Raw genomic sequence first — 16,522 nt, forward strand, 5'->3', positions numbered from 1 at the left:
GAAACCGTGGAGCATTTGTGTTTGCATGGCTGTGTTTCGGTTTTAAGGGTGGGATATGGCAGTGAATTTACAGGGTACAGAGGAATAACAACTGAGTCCTCGGAAATGACAACGCATGGGGAGGGGGTTTCGTGGGCGAAACAGTATACTCTGTATCTATATACGACGGTTAACCACTTTCCATCAGATGGGCCGTCAGCTTGTTTGCCATTATAAGTTGCATAAAAAAAGGTATCATTAATATTATATATCGCGTGAATGCGAAAAAGTTGTTTACGTATTTCTCTATATCAGATAGTAAATATATGGCAAATCTCATAACATTTGGTTGGGCCATTAATGCGTCAAGAGATAACAAATTAATAAACAAACTCACTTCTACTCCAAAAAAAAAATAACGGCTACAATCGTAACAAATTTAATAAGAAATTGTAATTTCAGTATTACAATTTATATAAGTTAAGGTCATAGAAGTTTTGGTGTCGGCGAGATTAATTCAAACACCTGAGCTAGATACTTCTTTTAACAATTAGTAGTTAATGAAATTTCTCGGTTCAGTTGTTCTACATGCATAAATATGAGTTGAATTAATATTCAGTCCAAGAGATAATCACGACATTGGACGATAAGCTGGTATCTGCATAATTGCATGAACCGCACTGTCCAACCGTTCTCTTGGTTCATTTTCACAAACGTAATTTGTCACACTGATCGTAATCTGGTTTTAGTTAAGGTTGGATAGTCAAAATCTCTCGAGAGAGGAACAAGACTAAAATAAGTCTTTCTATCGTACGTGCTGGAAATTTAGTTTTAGCAGTTTCTAGATTCGTTTTAAAGCTTAATCTGATGGTTGAGTTCTTAGATTTTTAAATACATATTGGAAATTTAGTGACTGCAGTTCTGAGATTCTGTCTGGGTCGGAATATCAGATAGTGATTCATTTTGAGACTTGATCTAGTTAGTGAGAATTGGATTCTTAGGTTTTAATGTACCTGTATATTTTTATATATCTACCTATCTCTGCGGTTGATGTTTAAGAGGTGGACAGGGCAACTGTAGTACCAATAACTCTATTTTCACATGTAACATCTTTTTTGGGGGAAGGAATTGTTAATAACTGTCTTTCCCAATGCTAGTAATATACCCTATCAAGTCGACCTCTTCGCGGTTCTCTTAGAAACCATCATGTTTCATTCCAGGTGAATTTATTACGATAGACTAACTGACCTGCATTCTTATCCTCATCAATCACCTCTTACCGGTATTCCACCAAGGTATACTGTTAGCGCATTTACCATTCCTGTTTCTCTTAACTATAAAAAAAAATCTATTCTCTCATATATCTTGTTAACTTACGTAATTGATCATATAACGAATAAGTATTTAATGATGTGTTAGGTCTACCGTCGTATTTCTAACGGAGAATAAATGTCTTATTTCCTTTTAGCATTTTGATAATAGAGAAATGTGTAGCATTTTTCTTACAAGTACTTACCTGCCTGCAGGCATGACTGGAAAATATATTTTTGTATCTCTTACATTACATTGTACGCTTAACCAAGTACACAGAAAGGTAGCCTATTTGAAAGAACCTCGCAGATCTATAGTCTCTATTTCGAATAAAAATAATAATAAGTACCTCATATTTAGTGCTAATAACTCTAAACTTATTATTAAAAAAAAATCATCCTTTCAATCTAATCTGTTTTCTTGTACGTTCAATATTTGAAATCCTTAAAATTTCAATTTCCGTCGATCCTAACACATCGCAAACAATTCCAATACCATAGTACCTACCACAGGATGGTTCGTAAAACAAGACAGATTACTACTTTTTTTACGAGTTCAAGGTTCACGACATAGTATCGTGATAGATGGATATAAATCTGGATACTTTCGTATTGTGTATTTAAGACGAGTCACTGTTGTATCCAATGTTGTAGGAGATTGTATTTTTATGCTCAATACAATGTTGGTATTTTCTAAAAGCTTTTTGATCTGTTTCCAATAAATAGGGTGAGTTAAATTTTATTAAATTATTGTAATTGGAAAGGATTGGAAGTAACGGGTAAAAACTACTTAGTGATAAATATTAATTGTAATATTATTTTTAACAAACTTTTACTTATCAGTAGTAATAGTCAACAAATGTCTCTGACTATCTTATTAGAGATTACAGATATGAGCATAATTTTTTATTTTTATTTCACAGTCATAATACTAGTACAACAACTTTAGCATAGATAATATACTATATATAACGGTATTTAGTTTTCCAAACGTATATACAGTGTATGTGCATTAAACTTTAACCAAAAAAAATTATAACATACTATTATATTAATTTCTTAATAAAATTAATTTCTTAAATATATACATATATGTATTCTGTGGGTATTCAATTAAGTAGTAAAGTGGACCCCTAGTTGTCTCTAATAATTATCCTTAATACAGTTACAGGACTACAAAATAATAGACATTTGGAACATACGAGGCATGCCCAACCTTATCTTAATTTCAAGTCCCTCTGTAAAAAGTGAGGTATCCTAGGAATTTTCTAAACACGACAAAGAGCCACAAAGGTTTTCACGTTCCACAAATGTTTTACCGTCGGTGATTATAAAGATTTTTTTAATTAAAAATAAGTGAAACGCCGTCAGTGATCTTTTGTTTCATAAATGAAGATGGCACGTTAAGGTCTCCGCGAGAGATTAATGTGGACCACTTGGGTTAATTTTCCGTTAAATCTGTGGGGATTTTTTTAAATTAACTCAAGACTTTCTTGTTTAGTACTTTATTTATTTTTAAATGTGCTTATAATTTAATTTTAAATATTATTAAGCAATAGTAGAAATTGTCATATTGTAAAGAATAAATTAATGGTTACTTGTAAATTTTAAATATAACGATCACTGTTATATTTAAAATTTAAAAGAAACCTTTCATAATTTTTTATTAACAGAACCCAACCAACACGCCTGCTAGCAATTGACAGTCAAAAGCTGATATGATGATGATGATGTTGATGACATTAATAGAAATGTATACATATATTTTTACACATATAATCTTATTTTACTAATTTAATAAAATTGTAACTAGAAATTAGTTGCACAGACAAGAGGAAACTCTTAAATGAAAAGAAGAAGAATAAAATTGTAACTAGACGATGCCTATACAAGGTAGATATTTCAGAAAAATTAATATGAGGAGTCTTAATAAGACCTTATTTTTTTCTGTCAGTCTGTGTGTTTGTATCGGCGTCACGCAAATACTACTGTACTAAATTGAATGCAGTTTTCACAGTCGTATTCTTGAAGGTCTATTTTAACAACTGACGTATTTTCTATGGATAGGTTATTTAGAAGTGAATAGAAAATATAAATATTGCATTAATAATAATTTTATTAATAGCTGGCATAATGCTTATTTGTAAGTTTTACTGATTTTACTGCTAAACTAATTGCTTTAAATATTAAAAAAGCACATGAATTAATTGATACATACAGTTAAAACAAAAAAGGATTACGTATTAAAATATAAACGATAAAACATTTTGTGGATACAAAAATCTAAATTAAAATGTTCCCTAACCCAATAATAACGCGGTTTCAGAAGGAACTTCATAACTTCAATCATAAAATCGCATGAGTCGGGTCGTGTGAAAAGCCCTCGAGCCGAACAAAATTACCCCTGGCGTGTGGAAGGGCTCTAAGGGCGCTTGACCCATTTCCACGGATTAATTGTACGCCGTTCATACTCACTATTGGCTTTATAATTTCATTCCGGATGGCGGTCGTGCGAATTACACGGTGTATGTAGCACTTTAGGCTTGTCGAGAACTGGCAGTATTTACCGTTCATAGTAAGTTTCGTCTATTGAATCGCTTACTAATATTATAAAAGGTATAGTGAGTATATTTGTTACCTTATAACGCATTAAGGATTTAACCAATCAATATAAAATTTTGTATATGTATACTATATAGGATGGAAAAGGTTATAGGCTACTTTTTGTTTCTGGTCAGCAAACATATCCCGGTCACGTGTACGAAGTCGTGAGTAAAGGTGAGTATACAATTAAAAAAGATATTCTTTTTCTATATTTCTTAGAATGGCAAATAAGCTTATCTACCTACTAGCTCACTGATGCAAATTGGAAAGTATCTCCTAAATATAAAAATTACACCATGGACTTTATATATAATGAATATTGTCATACTTATGGTATTTTTCATGCGTTTTCATTATTAAAACCTAAGATATTATTTAGTGGTGTTAATCTCACTTTTCAAACTGAAACAATATCATGTATGTGAGATTTGGTATCGGGGTAGAGATACTCATCATTCTCTTATAGACTTACGAATCCGCGTTCTAAATTTAAATATTTTCAATGTAATCCAGCCATTCCATTTAAACCATCTTGTCTTTCATCAGCGTGTTTTTAGTACGATTGAGAACGTCTTTTTTTGCAGAGTAAATAATTGTTTATGGATCCCGAAAAGTAAATAAAATGATAGCTCGTCTGATGGTAAGTGGTATTCTTCGCCAAATGAACTTGTTGACTTAGTAAACATCGATATGGTACGTACCTTGTCCCTAATCTCCTGTCTCATCTTCTCCCTCTCTTCCTCCATCTTGCGGTGTTTTTCTTTACGCCGCTCCTCTGCCTCGCGGATCGCTTCCTGTCGTTCGCGTTCCGCCTCTTCTTCCTTTTCCTTATCATCACTGTCGTCGCCATCACCGCCGACTGCGCCTGTAATAACAAAGGTTTTTTTTAATTAATTAAATAAATTACATTCGCTACTACTAACTTTATAATTAAGTATTTATTTTAAAAAGTATACTGATAATCGCCATGCATGCTCCGGCATAGTTTGGGCCACTCTTTCCTTTCCTGTGGGCGTCGTAACAGGCGACTAAGGGAGGGCGAGGGATGGGCAGTAGCGCTCCTCTTAAAACATCACTAAAAGACTAACTGCGGTTGACAATCCTCCTGCCAAGGGTGGCAACTAATGGCAAAACACCCCTTATGGGGAAGGCTTATGTCCAGTAGTGGACAGTTAATAGTATGAAATAATATGTCTACATTTTATTTTTAAATTTATTTTCGGCAATTGTGTTATTGTATTGGGTAATTTATTATATTTTTTTTTAGATGAATATATTTTTTTATAGTTTTTATGAGTCGTGTTTTTGGCAATTCCAATTTGTCTTTATTTCTCAAGGCGTAACTATATTAAACAGCCTAAAGGCTATTTGTAGCTCATTTAAATATTTCATAATTCATTTAGATATTTCATAATTCATTAGAGATAAGCTCATAAAAAATTGTATCCGCACAGTCCCGGTATAGAATGGGACATTCCTTTCTTTCCCGTGTTGTATGAAGAGACTAAGAGTTGAGCGATGGATCGCAGTTCTCTCAAAATGTCATTAAAGTCTAACTGCGGTCACCAATCCGCCTGGCGGGGGGAAAAGGATTGTTAGCGATGGAGTTTGACAGCTCTATTGCAAGCAATATGCCCTATTATGTCGACCTCCACGTGATTACCCCTGGAAACCATCGTGAACAATTTTTGTTGAATTCATCACGATGGGCCAACTGACCTGCTTCATCCTTATCTATCTTCCTAACTGGTGCCTCGCCAGCGTATCCCGATAGCGAAGGCAAAGTTGCCATTCCATTATCACCCATTAAAAAAAAATTCGCCTGGCAAGCGTGGTAACTATTGGTAAAGCCCCTATTACGGGGTCTATGTTCAGCAATGGACAGTTAAAAGTTAGGATTAGTGCATTTAAATAAACAAACAAACTTCTGTTTTATTATGGTCGTATAGATTTTTTTTATAACATAAGGGCAAACGAGCATACGGCTCACCTGATGATAAGTAACTACTGCCGCGCATGATCACCTGCACCCTCAAAAGGCCGGCAGTACACCTGAAATACCTCTAGTATTGCGGATGTGCTGCTGACCTTTTAAAAAGGAATATGCTTTTTTCTTGAAGGTAATGACGTCATATCGATTCGGAAAAACTGCTGTCAAAGAGCGATTTTCTTAAAATTTTATCATATTCAACACAATGTAATATTGGTAAGGAATAAATTGAATTGTGTGGCGAAGAAAGTACTTTGAAAAATGCACGGTGGAGGACCACCACTCAACCAGATGATACATCCAGAGATAGTTGGGATGGAAATTTAGTCTATGGCGGGTTGGACGGTAGTGAAAATTAGCAGCAGGAACTAATCCGAACAATTTCTTAGAGCATTTCCTATGGTAAATTTGGTAAAAGATGCACAGAGATGCAACATCTCTATAGACATACCCAATTTGAATATAAATGAAAATTACGCAAACTCCTAATTCTAATTTTATCAAAAGAAGCTAAATTGAAAAATAACAAGGCGTTAAATACACCGATTGCTAACAAAACGAGATTAGGAACACATTTGCACTCGTCCCCAACCGCCTTTGGTCGGTTCAAGTCGCCTCAAACCGGATTCATCCGGTCGAGTGCCCGATCCAACATGGCGACTGCTAACGCATGGCGGCCTATTCAAAAATCTATTTCGCGTCAATCTGAACATTTGTCACGTCGGGACGTCGGACGCAGGCCCATGTTTCGCTATTCTCAACTTATTTTTACGTTGAAAAAGCGTTCGTTTTTCGCTGACGTGTTTAGAATACACTGTATTGTAGGCAATCGTCGATAAGCACAAAATATATAGGCATTGAAGTGCATAATGTAGGAAACAGTTTTAGATTGCAAAATTATTCTCGCGTACGTGATCTGATTATTTATATTAAAGTACAAAGTTTTAAAAGAAAATCAATTAAATGTTATAATCATATTACGTTTTTCTTTAATGTTCTAAGAGATTTCAAATATGTCCGAAAAGTTTGACGCAATTCGGAAAAGTCTAGGCTATCAAACCTAATTCCCGAGATAAGTTTCTGAGAGTAGTGCTATTGGGAGCCAAAATTTTTAACCTAATATGAATAAATAATAATATAGTTTTAAATTTAAGAAATCTCAAGGTTCAAAAACGTATATTTATTTAAAAACCACACATACACGTATAGTAATTATTTTTCCGCTAACTAAGATTTATTGTACTATGAATAGAAGTAAGTAGTTAAAATAAATATGTAGACGTACAACACAACAATGAGAGTCGAGATAATTCAGAAAAGTCCACATCACGAATTGATTCAACCGAATAATTGAACCTGAAAACCTAATTTCCACGAAGCAATTTCTGTAAAAATATTCCCTATATTCCGTCTTTGGATCTGCGAATAAAATAGGACAATGAGCGTATGGAATACCAACATAAACATTTCACTCACGCGACTCGCCATCGAGTTCATTCCCTTATTTGAATAGGCACGCTCCGCACGCCCGAGCCGGCGACGTAGACCACAAAACAATGTCGTCTACATTCCTCCAGGCCGCTGGATTAAACGAATTCCACAAGTATGACGATACCAATTCAATTTATTGTGCTGCCTTCTCAATAACGCTCCCCATTAAGAAAAAGGCACCCGTTTAACGCGAGCAATTCAATTATTAATTGATCAGTCGCTTTCACTAAAGACATGCCTCTGACGGAATAATAATTTCAATTCGATTCGATTCGAATTCAATATTTGGTGAGATCGAGTTTGCGTCGAGTGCGTAGGTATATTTAGTTCCATTTTTTTAATTAAACGTTCGACAAAATGGCGGATGGTGTTGTTGAATATTAATTCCTTTCCACTGATTTAAATGATAATGATTCGGATGTTTACTTTGTAAAGAATATTTATTAGGTGAGTTTTATGGAGTCGGCGTGTTTTGAGAATCGGTGAATTTGAATACTGTACGCTGTTTTATAATTAGACTTTGTCTTATTATTCTTATTTAGTTTTAATGTATTCTACATAAGGTTGTATGTATTTATATTTGAATATGATATGAAAACGAAGAAATTATATACCATAATATATGAACATTCTGTGTTGTAAAGATTTTTCCTGTATATTATTTGCTTCGACTAAAGAGACATTTTAGAAGTTAATTTATTGTTAACGCTCAAATTTTATTTTGAGCGTTAACGTTTATATCGATTATATTAACGATAAATTAATGTTAGTGCAAACATTAGTAGACAAATTCATCTTACTCAAATGAGACTGCTTCACGTTTCACTTAGACAAAGTTTTGTTTGTGTTACCTATGATAATAATACCCGTAATTTCCTCTCATAATATAATTAGTAAACCGTTTGTAAGAAATAATATTAGTATTAGTTTATTAATGTATAAATAGTATTAGTTTAAGAAACTGTTTAAATTATTTATAAAAATACTCTAGAGATTTAAATCGCTTAAAGTAAAATTTTGTACAATTGATATTATTAGAATAACACTTATATTATTCGAATTTATAACAAAGTTGATTGTATATATGAGTTGACAATATTTTTTTTTTTAATTTGGAAAGTATAATATCTGTTTTCAAATTGCATTAGTGACATTATTTTACATGTAATATTAATTTCACAGTATCTTATAATAAACAAAAATTAGCTATTTGTTAGCAATTTTTTTTTATTATATTTATAAAAAGCATCGATGGCGCAGTCAGATAATTAATTTTCATTTCTAAAAAACTAAATAGATAGGTACATCATGGTATAATAGGTATTTCATGGTTGAATTATTATTAAGATTTGTTAATTGAAATTGATTAACAGCGAATGGATAATATGAATAGGACATAAGACAAGTATATGCGTTGCAATCGGGCCGTTGAATCGGAGCTATTAAATTAATGTTGTTTGTCATTACAACAGTAATGTATTAATTTGATGTTGTTGTTTCTCACTTATTCAACAAACAATATCATAAACGTTGCACTTTATGAGTTTAATGGCACATCAATAATGTTATTGCTCTATTAACTTCCGCTTTTTCTCTTGGGGTAAGTATATTATAAAGGAAATTGGAACTAATGCCTATAGTGACAAATTTTCATAGCATATGTTATAAGTATCTGCTTATATGTTCTGTTGTTCATTTTTGGCCACATTTTGGGATTAGTCAGATATAAATTAAGAATATATTATACGCATATTTTAATATAATATTATTCTATTCAAATTTAATTAAAAAAAAACTTGCTTACAACCTCTTAAGCGGGAATTTTGAATATAGGTAGCCATTTCAAAATGACGTACCAGGATTAACCCTACACCAGATTTGAAGTTAGATCTTTAAGAACATGACCATGAAAACTGCATTCAGTTTGCACAGTAGTTTTTGTGTGATGTCGAATGTAACCAAAACAATCATTTTCGAAAATTTTATATGTGACAAAAATTCCGAAAATTATTGTTTTTTGGCTATTGTTATTTCTATTAAAACCTGTCATATCAATTTTTTGTAAATATTTCTTATGTATAGACATTGGATATTTATTTTATTACATTACTGAAATAAGATACAGGTGAGTATTTTACCTATCACTAATGTTACGACGATTACGATGTATCTTTTATAATAGCAAATTATTCCGATCAGAAAATCTATAAAACTGTTTTCCTTAAATAGTCTCAAGTGTATACATTCTGTTTTTTTTTTTTTTTTATTATATCTGAAAGGAACTTCTGAAAGATATTTTTGCTTGAGTTTTTTGTATGTAAACACGAGTGCGTAAGAAGATTTAGCCGCTCGTAGTGTAAATAGCTTGAAGGATTTTGATATACGATAGAAACACATTATTCTTTATTTTACCGCGAATATTTTATACCATATAATGAAGAACGACGAAACAGAAGCGTTTTTTTTTTATTAGATATACTCCTTGTGCCAAATAGTATAGTCTTTTTCTTTTCTCCTCTACTCAATGGTTGTCTGGAAGAAATTGCTTTAGCCATAAGATCGTCTTTTGTATTTCATATGTGTAATGCATATATAGAATTTTTTTTATTTATTCTGGAAGTGGTGCAATAAAGAGTGAATAAATAAATAAAATAAAAGTAACATAGCATAAAAAACCAATTGGCGGTTATGAAATTAAAAATAAGTAACGGGAAATTTTGTACCTTGTAATATCATTGCTTAAAAAATAGATTGCATTTCCTAAAATGAAGAACATATATATACATTTATTCATAAGAACTGAAACATATATTCAATTATATATCTATACTTATATACAGATATAAAAATAAACATAAGCCTGTGCCTAAATATATTCGAAGTACATCTAAGACAATGCCGAGCCGAGCCTATTTAGAAAAGTTTTTTCCTAAATTGTTTCCTACTTGATCCCAGGAGCCCAGATTTATACAAGGCTATGTGTGTAAAGACAAAAATAGAATGAAAACAATTTTTACATCTCTGAAGAAGAAAAACCTTTCCAAAAAAATACAGGCGAAAACAAATTAAGGAGAAATATACCTGCGGTATCTAAATAGTACTTATTTAGGTGCGTGTTCTGTATGATTTTGTTGGGGAAATATTGTTAAATAGCACCTAGAAGGGAGAAAATATTGGGACACTTGATACGTCACGACGAACTTATGAACATTATAATAGAAGGTAAGATAAAAGGAAGAAGGGAACGGAGGAGACCGAGGCATAGTTACATTAGGAAGATCAAGGAAAAAGGTAACGTCGTGTCGTATTAAGATTCGCTGATAATCGTAGTGAGTAGCATGAACTTCACCAACGAGAGCGCAGCTCTTAAATGGGAATGAATGAGTACATATTTAGGTCAGTAAATTTCTACTTAATTTATTTTTAAGACCTAAACAATGCAAGTGTCTACCTCAATTTAAATGAAAACTAAACGCATAATTACTAATCATTTGTTGTTGTGTTGCAAAAGCTAGTAATTAAACCCTTCACATTGAAGTCTTTAGAAATCGTCCATCCGTTTTACTGTCAGTAATTTTAAATTTTTCTTAAGATAAATTTTATTTACTTTGAAAAAGTTAAGTTTCTGTTAGGCAATAAGAATTTAAATTTGAATCTTAACAAAATTAATATGGGACAAACAGGAGAGTTAACTCTGATTAGAAACCACATAAAACACTGTATTTAATAGTTCGTTACTTGCAGTATTTTTTGTTATTGAAATCACAAAATTATTGAGTTAAAAATTAAAAAGCAATCTCTAATTTCATTTGCGACATAATACTTAAATCTATACCTTTTAATATTCATGTAAATTCTTACATTTTCTGCATTTCTGTGAGGTAAGCAAGGGAGTGCCTTCACAATAATATAATTACTTGGCACGGCGCGCCGCTATTATTAGCTGGATCAATACGCACGCAGGCACTTACTACACGATTACAGCTACAGTTGTGAGTTACTACTAAGTTGATAGTAAGGTCAATAATAACAATATAGTACACTTGTAATAGTTGTGATAAGTTACACAACGCTTTATATCGAGCCATGATTTCGACTCAAGAGGCCCAAGAACGAATTCCAGTATCTGATTTCGAATTTTAGATGGAATATTTTATTTTTCATGTATTTGTTGTTCACTTGGTGTTACATAGGTAAGTTAATATTTCGAATATTTTATTTGCAATATTTGTTTTTTATACAACTTAGAATGGCAAACAAGCTGACGGCCCACCTGATGGAAAGTGGTAACCGTCGCCTATAGACATGAACAGTACCATGGACATAACAGAGTATACTGTTTCGCGCATGATATCCCCTATGCGTTGACATTTATGAGGACACAGGTGTTATTCCCCTGTACCCTGTAAATTCACTGCCATATCCCACCCTTCAAACCGAAACACAGCCATACAAATAAAGCTTCACGGTAGCAACCACTAGATATACCACTGGATAAATATCAGAACTATTATGGGTATTATGTAAACGTATTAATAAATGTCTATAATGTTTGTAATAGATATAATCTGAGATGTCTACGGCTTGACTACGGCGTAGCATATAGTTACGAACGCTACGATGATACTGTTACGATTTTGTAGGGGTTTGTTGAGCCCATAATGTTTTTTGAGCCAATAAAGATTTTGTGTTAGTTTGTTTGTCTTAAACTTAAATTATATATAATATAATGAATATACATGATTATAATGTAATGAACAAAAATGACTCAAATTTAAGTTTACTTGAATAAAAATATTTTTTTCTTTATATTTAAACACACACATTTAAATTTAAATACTTCATGACACGGCATTTATTCTTATGTAATGTTTGTGCAAACACACATAAGAATAAATAATAATAAACACATAATAATGTTTTATTGAATATGGTTTTTATTTTGAAAGGCTATTTTTAAAATACTTTATCATCAAGTCTACAACAAAAATGGTTACATGTAATTTATTAGTTATTTATTTATATTGTACATACTGTCAATATATAAAAATATGATAGAAGTAAGTAAATGTACAACGGTGAGTTTAATTCTAAAAGGGTTATTATTTTATCGACAAGACAAAACCTTTGAGAAGATTAACTAATATTTATTTTACATTTATTTAAAAAAAATCCTGTATATTGATTTCGTAAACATCTCCCGAAGATAAAAACTCCCTTTCAAATGATATCGGGCCAAGACTTTTAGCCTGCGAATTCCCATCATTGTCACAGAACAAAACCATTGCCCCCCATTTAATGTTAAATTAACTGCGAATGGAGATGAATCCTCGTCAGAGACAGGCATCAACTGAGGGGAACCGAAAAATCTGGGAATATCGAATAATTAAAAAAACAAAACTTCCTAAGTTACGCGAACAAGTGGCGGGCGTTCGGAAATTAAATTCCACAAACTACAATGATTTGTTTTTTCCTCCTAACTTTTGTTTTGAGGTTGATTTGTTTTGACATGAAGTTAATGAATTTTCGAGATTATCTATCTAGATTTTAAAATGCGAGTAAATACTACTAGTTGAAGATAATACTAAAATGTATATTTTCATTATTATTTATAAACTATTTGGTTCTTTCCGTATAATTACAGAATAAGAATACAATCCGCTGATCTTTTTTATCTTCTAGATATCTCAAGTTGGGGACTACGTAAAAACATATGTGAAAATACACTAATGCATAATAAAGACAAATCAAAACAAAACTCTATACAATACAATAATACTATAACAAATATATAAAACATTTAGTTTAGTAAAGGTAGCTTACTTATATAAATATAATTCTCTTATGTATTTCTACTCGCGCTCAGTAGTTATTGTATGGATTTGGCATTATATACCCGAGTAGTGTACCTATACATACGTTAGCCCTGTTGAATAACAATATCTGTAGTATTCATCGATACATTTACAGTCATTTGGATAAATTTATAAATTAATACCAACTACGTGAGCATGTATAACTATAATGTCAGTGGAGTAACGGGCAAACTGGGGATTTAGTCCAGCCTCTCTGTGCATACAATGGAAAAGTCCACACAACGCGTGATGTTATCATCGTCGCCGTAAATAATCCCGTTTCATTGAAATATGGCCTCTATTATTTGCAACGCTGTGGCGTCTGATATCAGCTAAAGTGCATATATAAAGCGACATAAATTATATTATACACGGTTTGATTGAATACTCTCATCGTAACTCATTGTTAGTTCAAATAATTGGGGGTTCATAAATGGGACGCTGCGTGTGGTCGTATTCTGGAGATATAGCTCCAAAGGCTGGGACTAGACAGTAGCCATCGGTACTATTATTATACCATTTATTAGGGACTGATTACATTTTCGTGTTTGCTGTCGAAATTCATCGAAGTCGATTCAATAAGGATTAAGTGATAAGAAACTTTCGAATAATATCCCTGGGACTAACCGCCGTCGCTATGGATACGTGAACTGACTTGTTTCTTCATTAGAAGATTAGAGAGACAATAGGTCCGTGTTCTTGGAAAAATGTTATACAGGCTTTTTTAAGATTCTATACTACTAACTCTGTTATTGTGACACAATAACAAAGCTGTATGGAATCTTATCTATATCTGTACATATATATGATGAAACATAGGTACCTACAATAAGTAGAATGACATAGGCACCGGAAGAAATCTAGATTGACCTGTAGTGATAATCAAATCAAATTGTCATAGTAGTAGAATACTGGCGGATATATATATTTAATATTTGTCAGATCGGTCAGTATTTTACGACTCTGACGAAATATAAGAAGGAAATTAAAGAAGGCTAAGAGTATTATAGATAGGTAGATAGATACTCTATCTTTCCTTCAAAAGATTTTAGTATTAAACTTATTAAAAATAGATACAAACAATTACGAAAAATGTTGACACTGAGAAAACAATGGGCGACCTTAGCGCTGAAAGCAATTGTAATTACGTATGACTCAGGATAATTATTATACAACAAACCCAAGAGTATTTATTATCATCATTTCAATCTATCCTATAAAGATGTTACCCATAAGTCATTATAAAAACATTTAGTTCTTGCTCTATTTCCTGGAGGTTGTCACTGGATTGAATGGGGTAGCCAATATAGCAAAAGAAGAATTTAGAAGCTGTTCGTATTAAATTCTTTCTACTTTTCCTCTATTCTGTGCAAATGAACACACACGTGTAGACAGTAAATCCAAATCAGCATAAAAGTAATTCAGTTCAAAATTGTATAAAATTTTGTTTAAACTATTTGTGCAAGTAAACCGTTGCATGCAGTCAGAATATTATCCAAGTTTAATTTGTTGATAAAATGTATACTTACACGAATTGCGTCTAGAAATATATTTCAAACAAATTGTGTTTAGCTAAAATTAGTCTCTCGCACTGTTTTATTTAAAGGTTAGTATACGACTAACAGGGGAGTAATATTCATTGTAACAATCTCCTCTCTCTGTCTAATCTCTCAGAATGATAAAGGACAAGGCATTAATCCGCTGACTACACAAATTACACATAAAGAGCGCTCGGTCCTTTTTAATTTGCCCGCAAGCGGGATTGTGCAATGCGGAGGCATAATTAAACCGTGGCATGGGTGGAGATAGATCGTCTTACATAAAATTCTATATAAAACGGAATAAAAACTTTCATATTTAGAATATATGGAAGAAATATTTTATTGGCTGTATATGTTATAATTCTATTTGAAAAATTCTTTTTTATCTGAAAGAATATATTTATAGATTAGTCTAGTTATGCCAGAATTGAAGTTGATTTTTATAGAACATAATCGTAGTAATTTTTCAATTTAACTCATGTAAACTTTAGGGTTCATTCGATTTTTTAAACTACTCTTGTATTTTATGTTATACGAATACGGTCAAGCCAACTGTGAGTTTTAATGAGACTAACGAACAGCATTTGGTTTTTATATTTACATGGTAATGGTAATATATAAATTTACATGGTAATAATGTCATATCACAAGCAATCACTTTGATATTCTTGAACTGTATAAAAACAAGTAAAGCAAACTTCTCTCAAAAGGTAGATAGACATTATTATTTATTTAAAGGAACACCAACAGCATATTGCATTATAATATATATAACAAACATTAAATATAATACAATATTAATGCACATGCCTATTGTAGGTATTCACAGCATTTACTTTAACATAGTTATACAGTGCGAGAAAATGAAATAACAATTATTATGAATTAAATAATACCAGACTATAAATATTTTAAAAGTTGCGTTATTGGTTATAGAAATATACATGTAACCTAAGTTGTTGTTATTATATTATTTAGATAATTAACAGATTTCTAAGTAAAAAATCCAATGGTATTGCATTGTTTATAAAGTCAATTATAGTTTATTTATTAGATAAATTAGTTATCCTAAAAACAATTAAATGACCTGCGTTAATAGTTGTGATTATCAGCCCTTCATGGCACTGCACAAGTGTTTTTTTTTTGTTGTAATAATATCAATATATGAACTGCGTAATATTTGTAGTGGAAATTGATGTAAATATGAATAATTGTATTTCCCCGGCCTCCCGAGCCGCTGCAGTGTCCCAGTCCTCTCCGCAACTGCAGTGTCCCCCCCCCCCCTTCCTTTCCCACATAAGTCCCTTATTCCGCTCGTTCACCAATTTCCTTTACGCTTTTCCAACGTCCCCTTCCTTTTTTTCTCAATCCTTTCCTCCATACCGTAGGTGGCGGAAACCATCAACAAATGCATTCCCAAAGAAGGTTGACGTCAGGCAGGTTGCCGGTCGTAAAACTAAAAGCCAAATCTTTTTGTAATATGGATAAAATCATATTACACCGATCCCAAATGATTGGGATAAAGGTATGAAGATGATGATGATGTATTTGGCCTCTTTATTGTACCTTTTGAATTAGGTACTACATCCCATTCCCCTATATTATTATCTATTAAATTCCCCTATATTATTATATATTATAACTAAAAAAATAGTAATTAATTTTTAATATTAATAAAGTTAGATGCATTTACATAAACAAATTAATATTAAAAAGTAGTATAATAATGAATTTGGATTATAAACACATTTG

General features: G+C 32.0%; 1 protein-coding gene across 3 annotated transcripts in view; it reads right to left on the reverse strand.

The window, feature by feature from the left end:
- The window catches only part of LOC113514576 (complexin), a 374,606-nt gene that overhangs the window by 22,629 nt on the left and 335,455 nt on the right, over positions 1-16,522 (reverse strand). For all 3 annotated transcript variants that reach the window (XM_026898682.3, XM_026898683.3, XM_031908276.2), the window contains one exon: positions 4,595-4,758. In XM_026898682.3, the coding sequence (XP_026754483.1) occupies positions 4,595-4,758 (164 nt within the window). The remainder of the gene's footprint in view (positions 1-4,594; positions 4,759-16,522) is intronic.

Source organism: Galleria mellonella, unplaced genomic scaffold, assembly GCF_026898425.1.
Source record: "Galleria mellonella isolate WM207_F2 unplaced genomic scaffold, CSIRO_AGI_GalMel_v1 utg172, whole genome shotgun sequence".
Classification (NCBI taxonomy): Eukaryota; Metazoa; Arthropoda; class Insecta; order Lepidoptera; family Pyralidae; genus Galleria; species Galleria mellonella.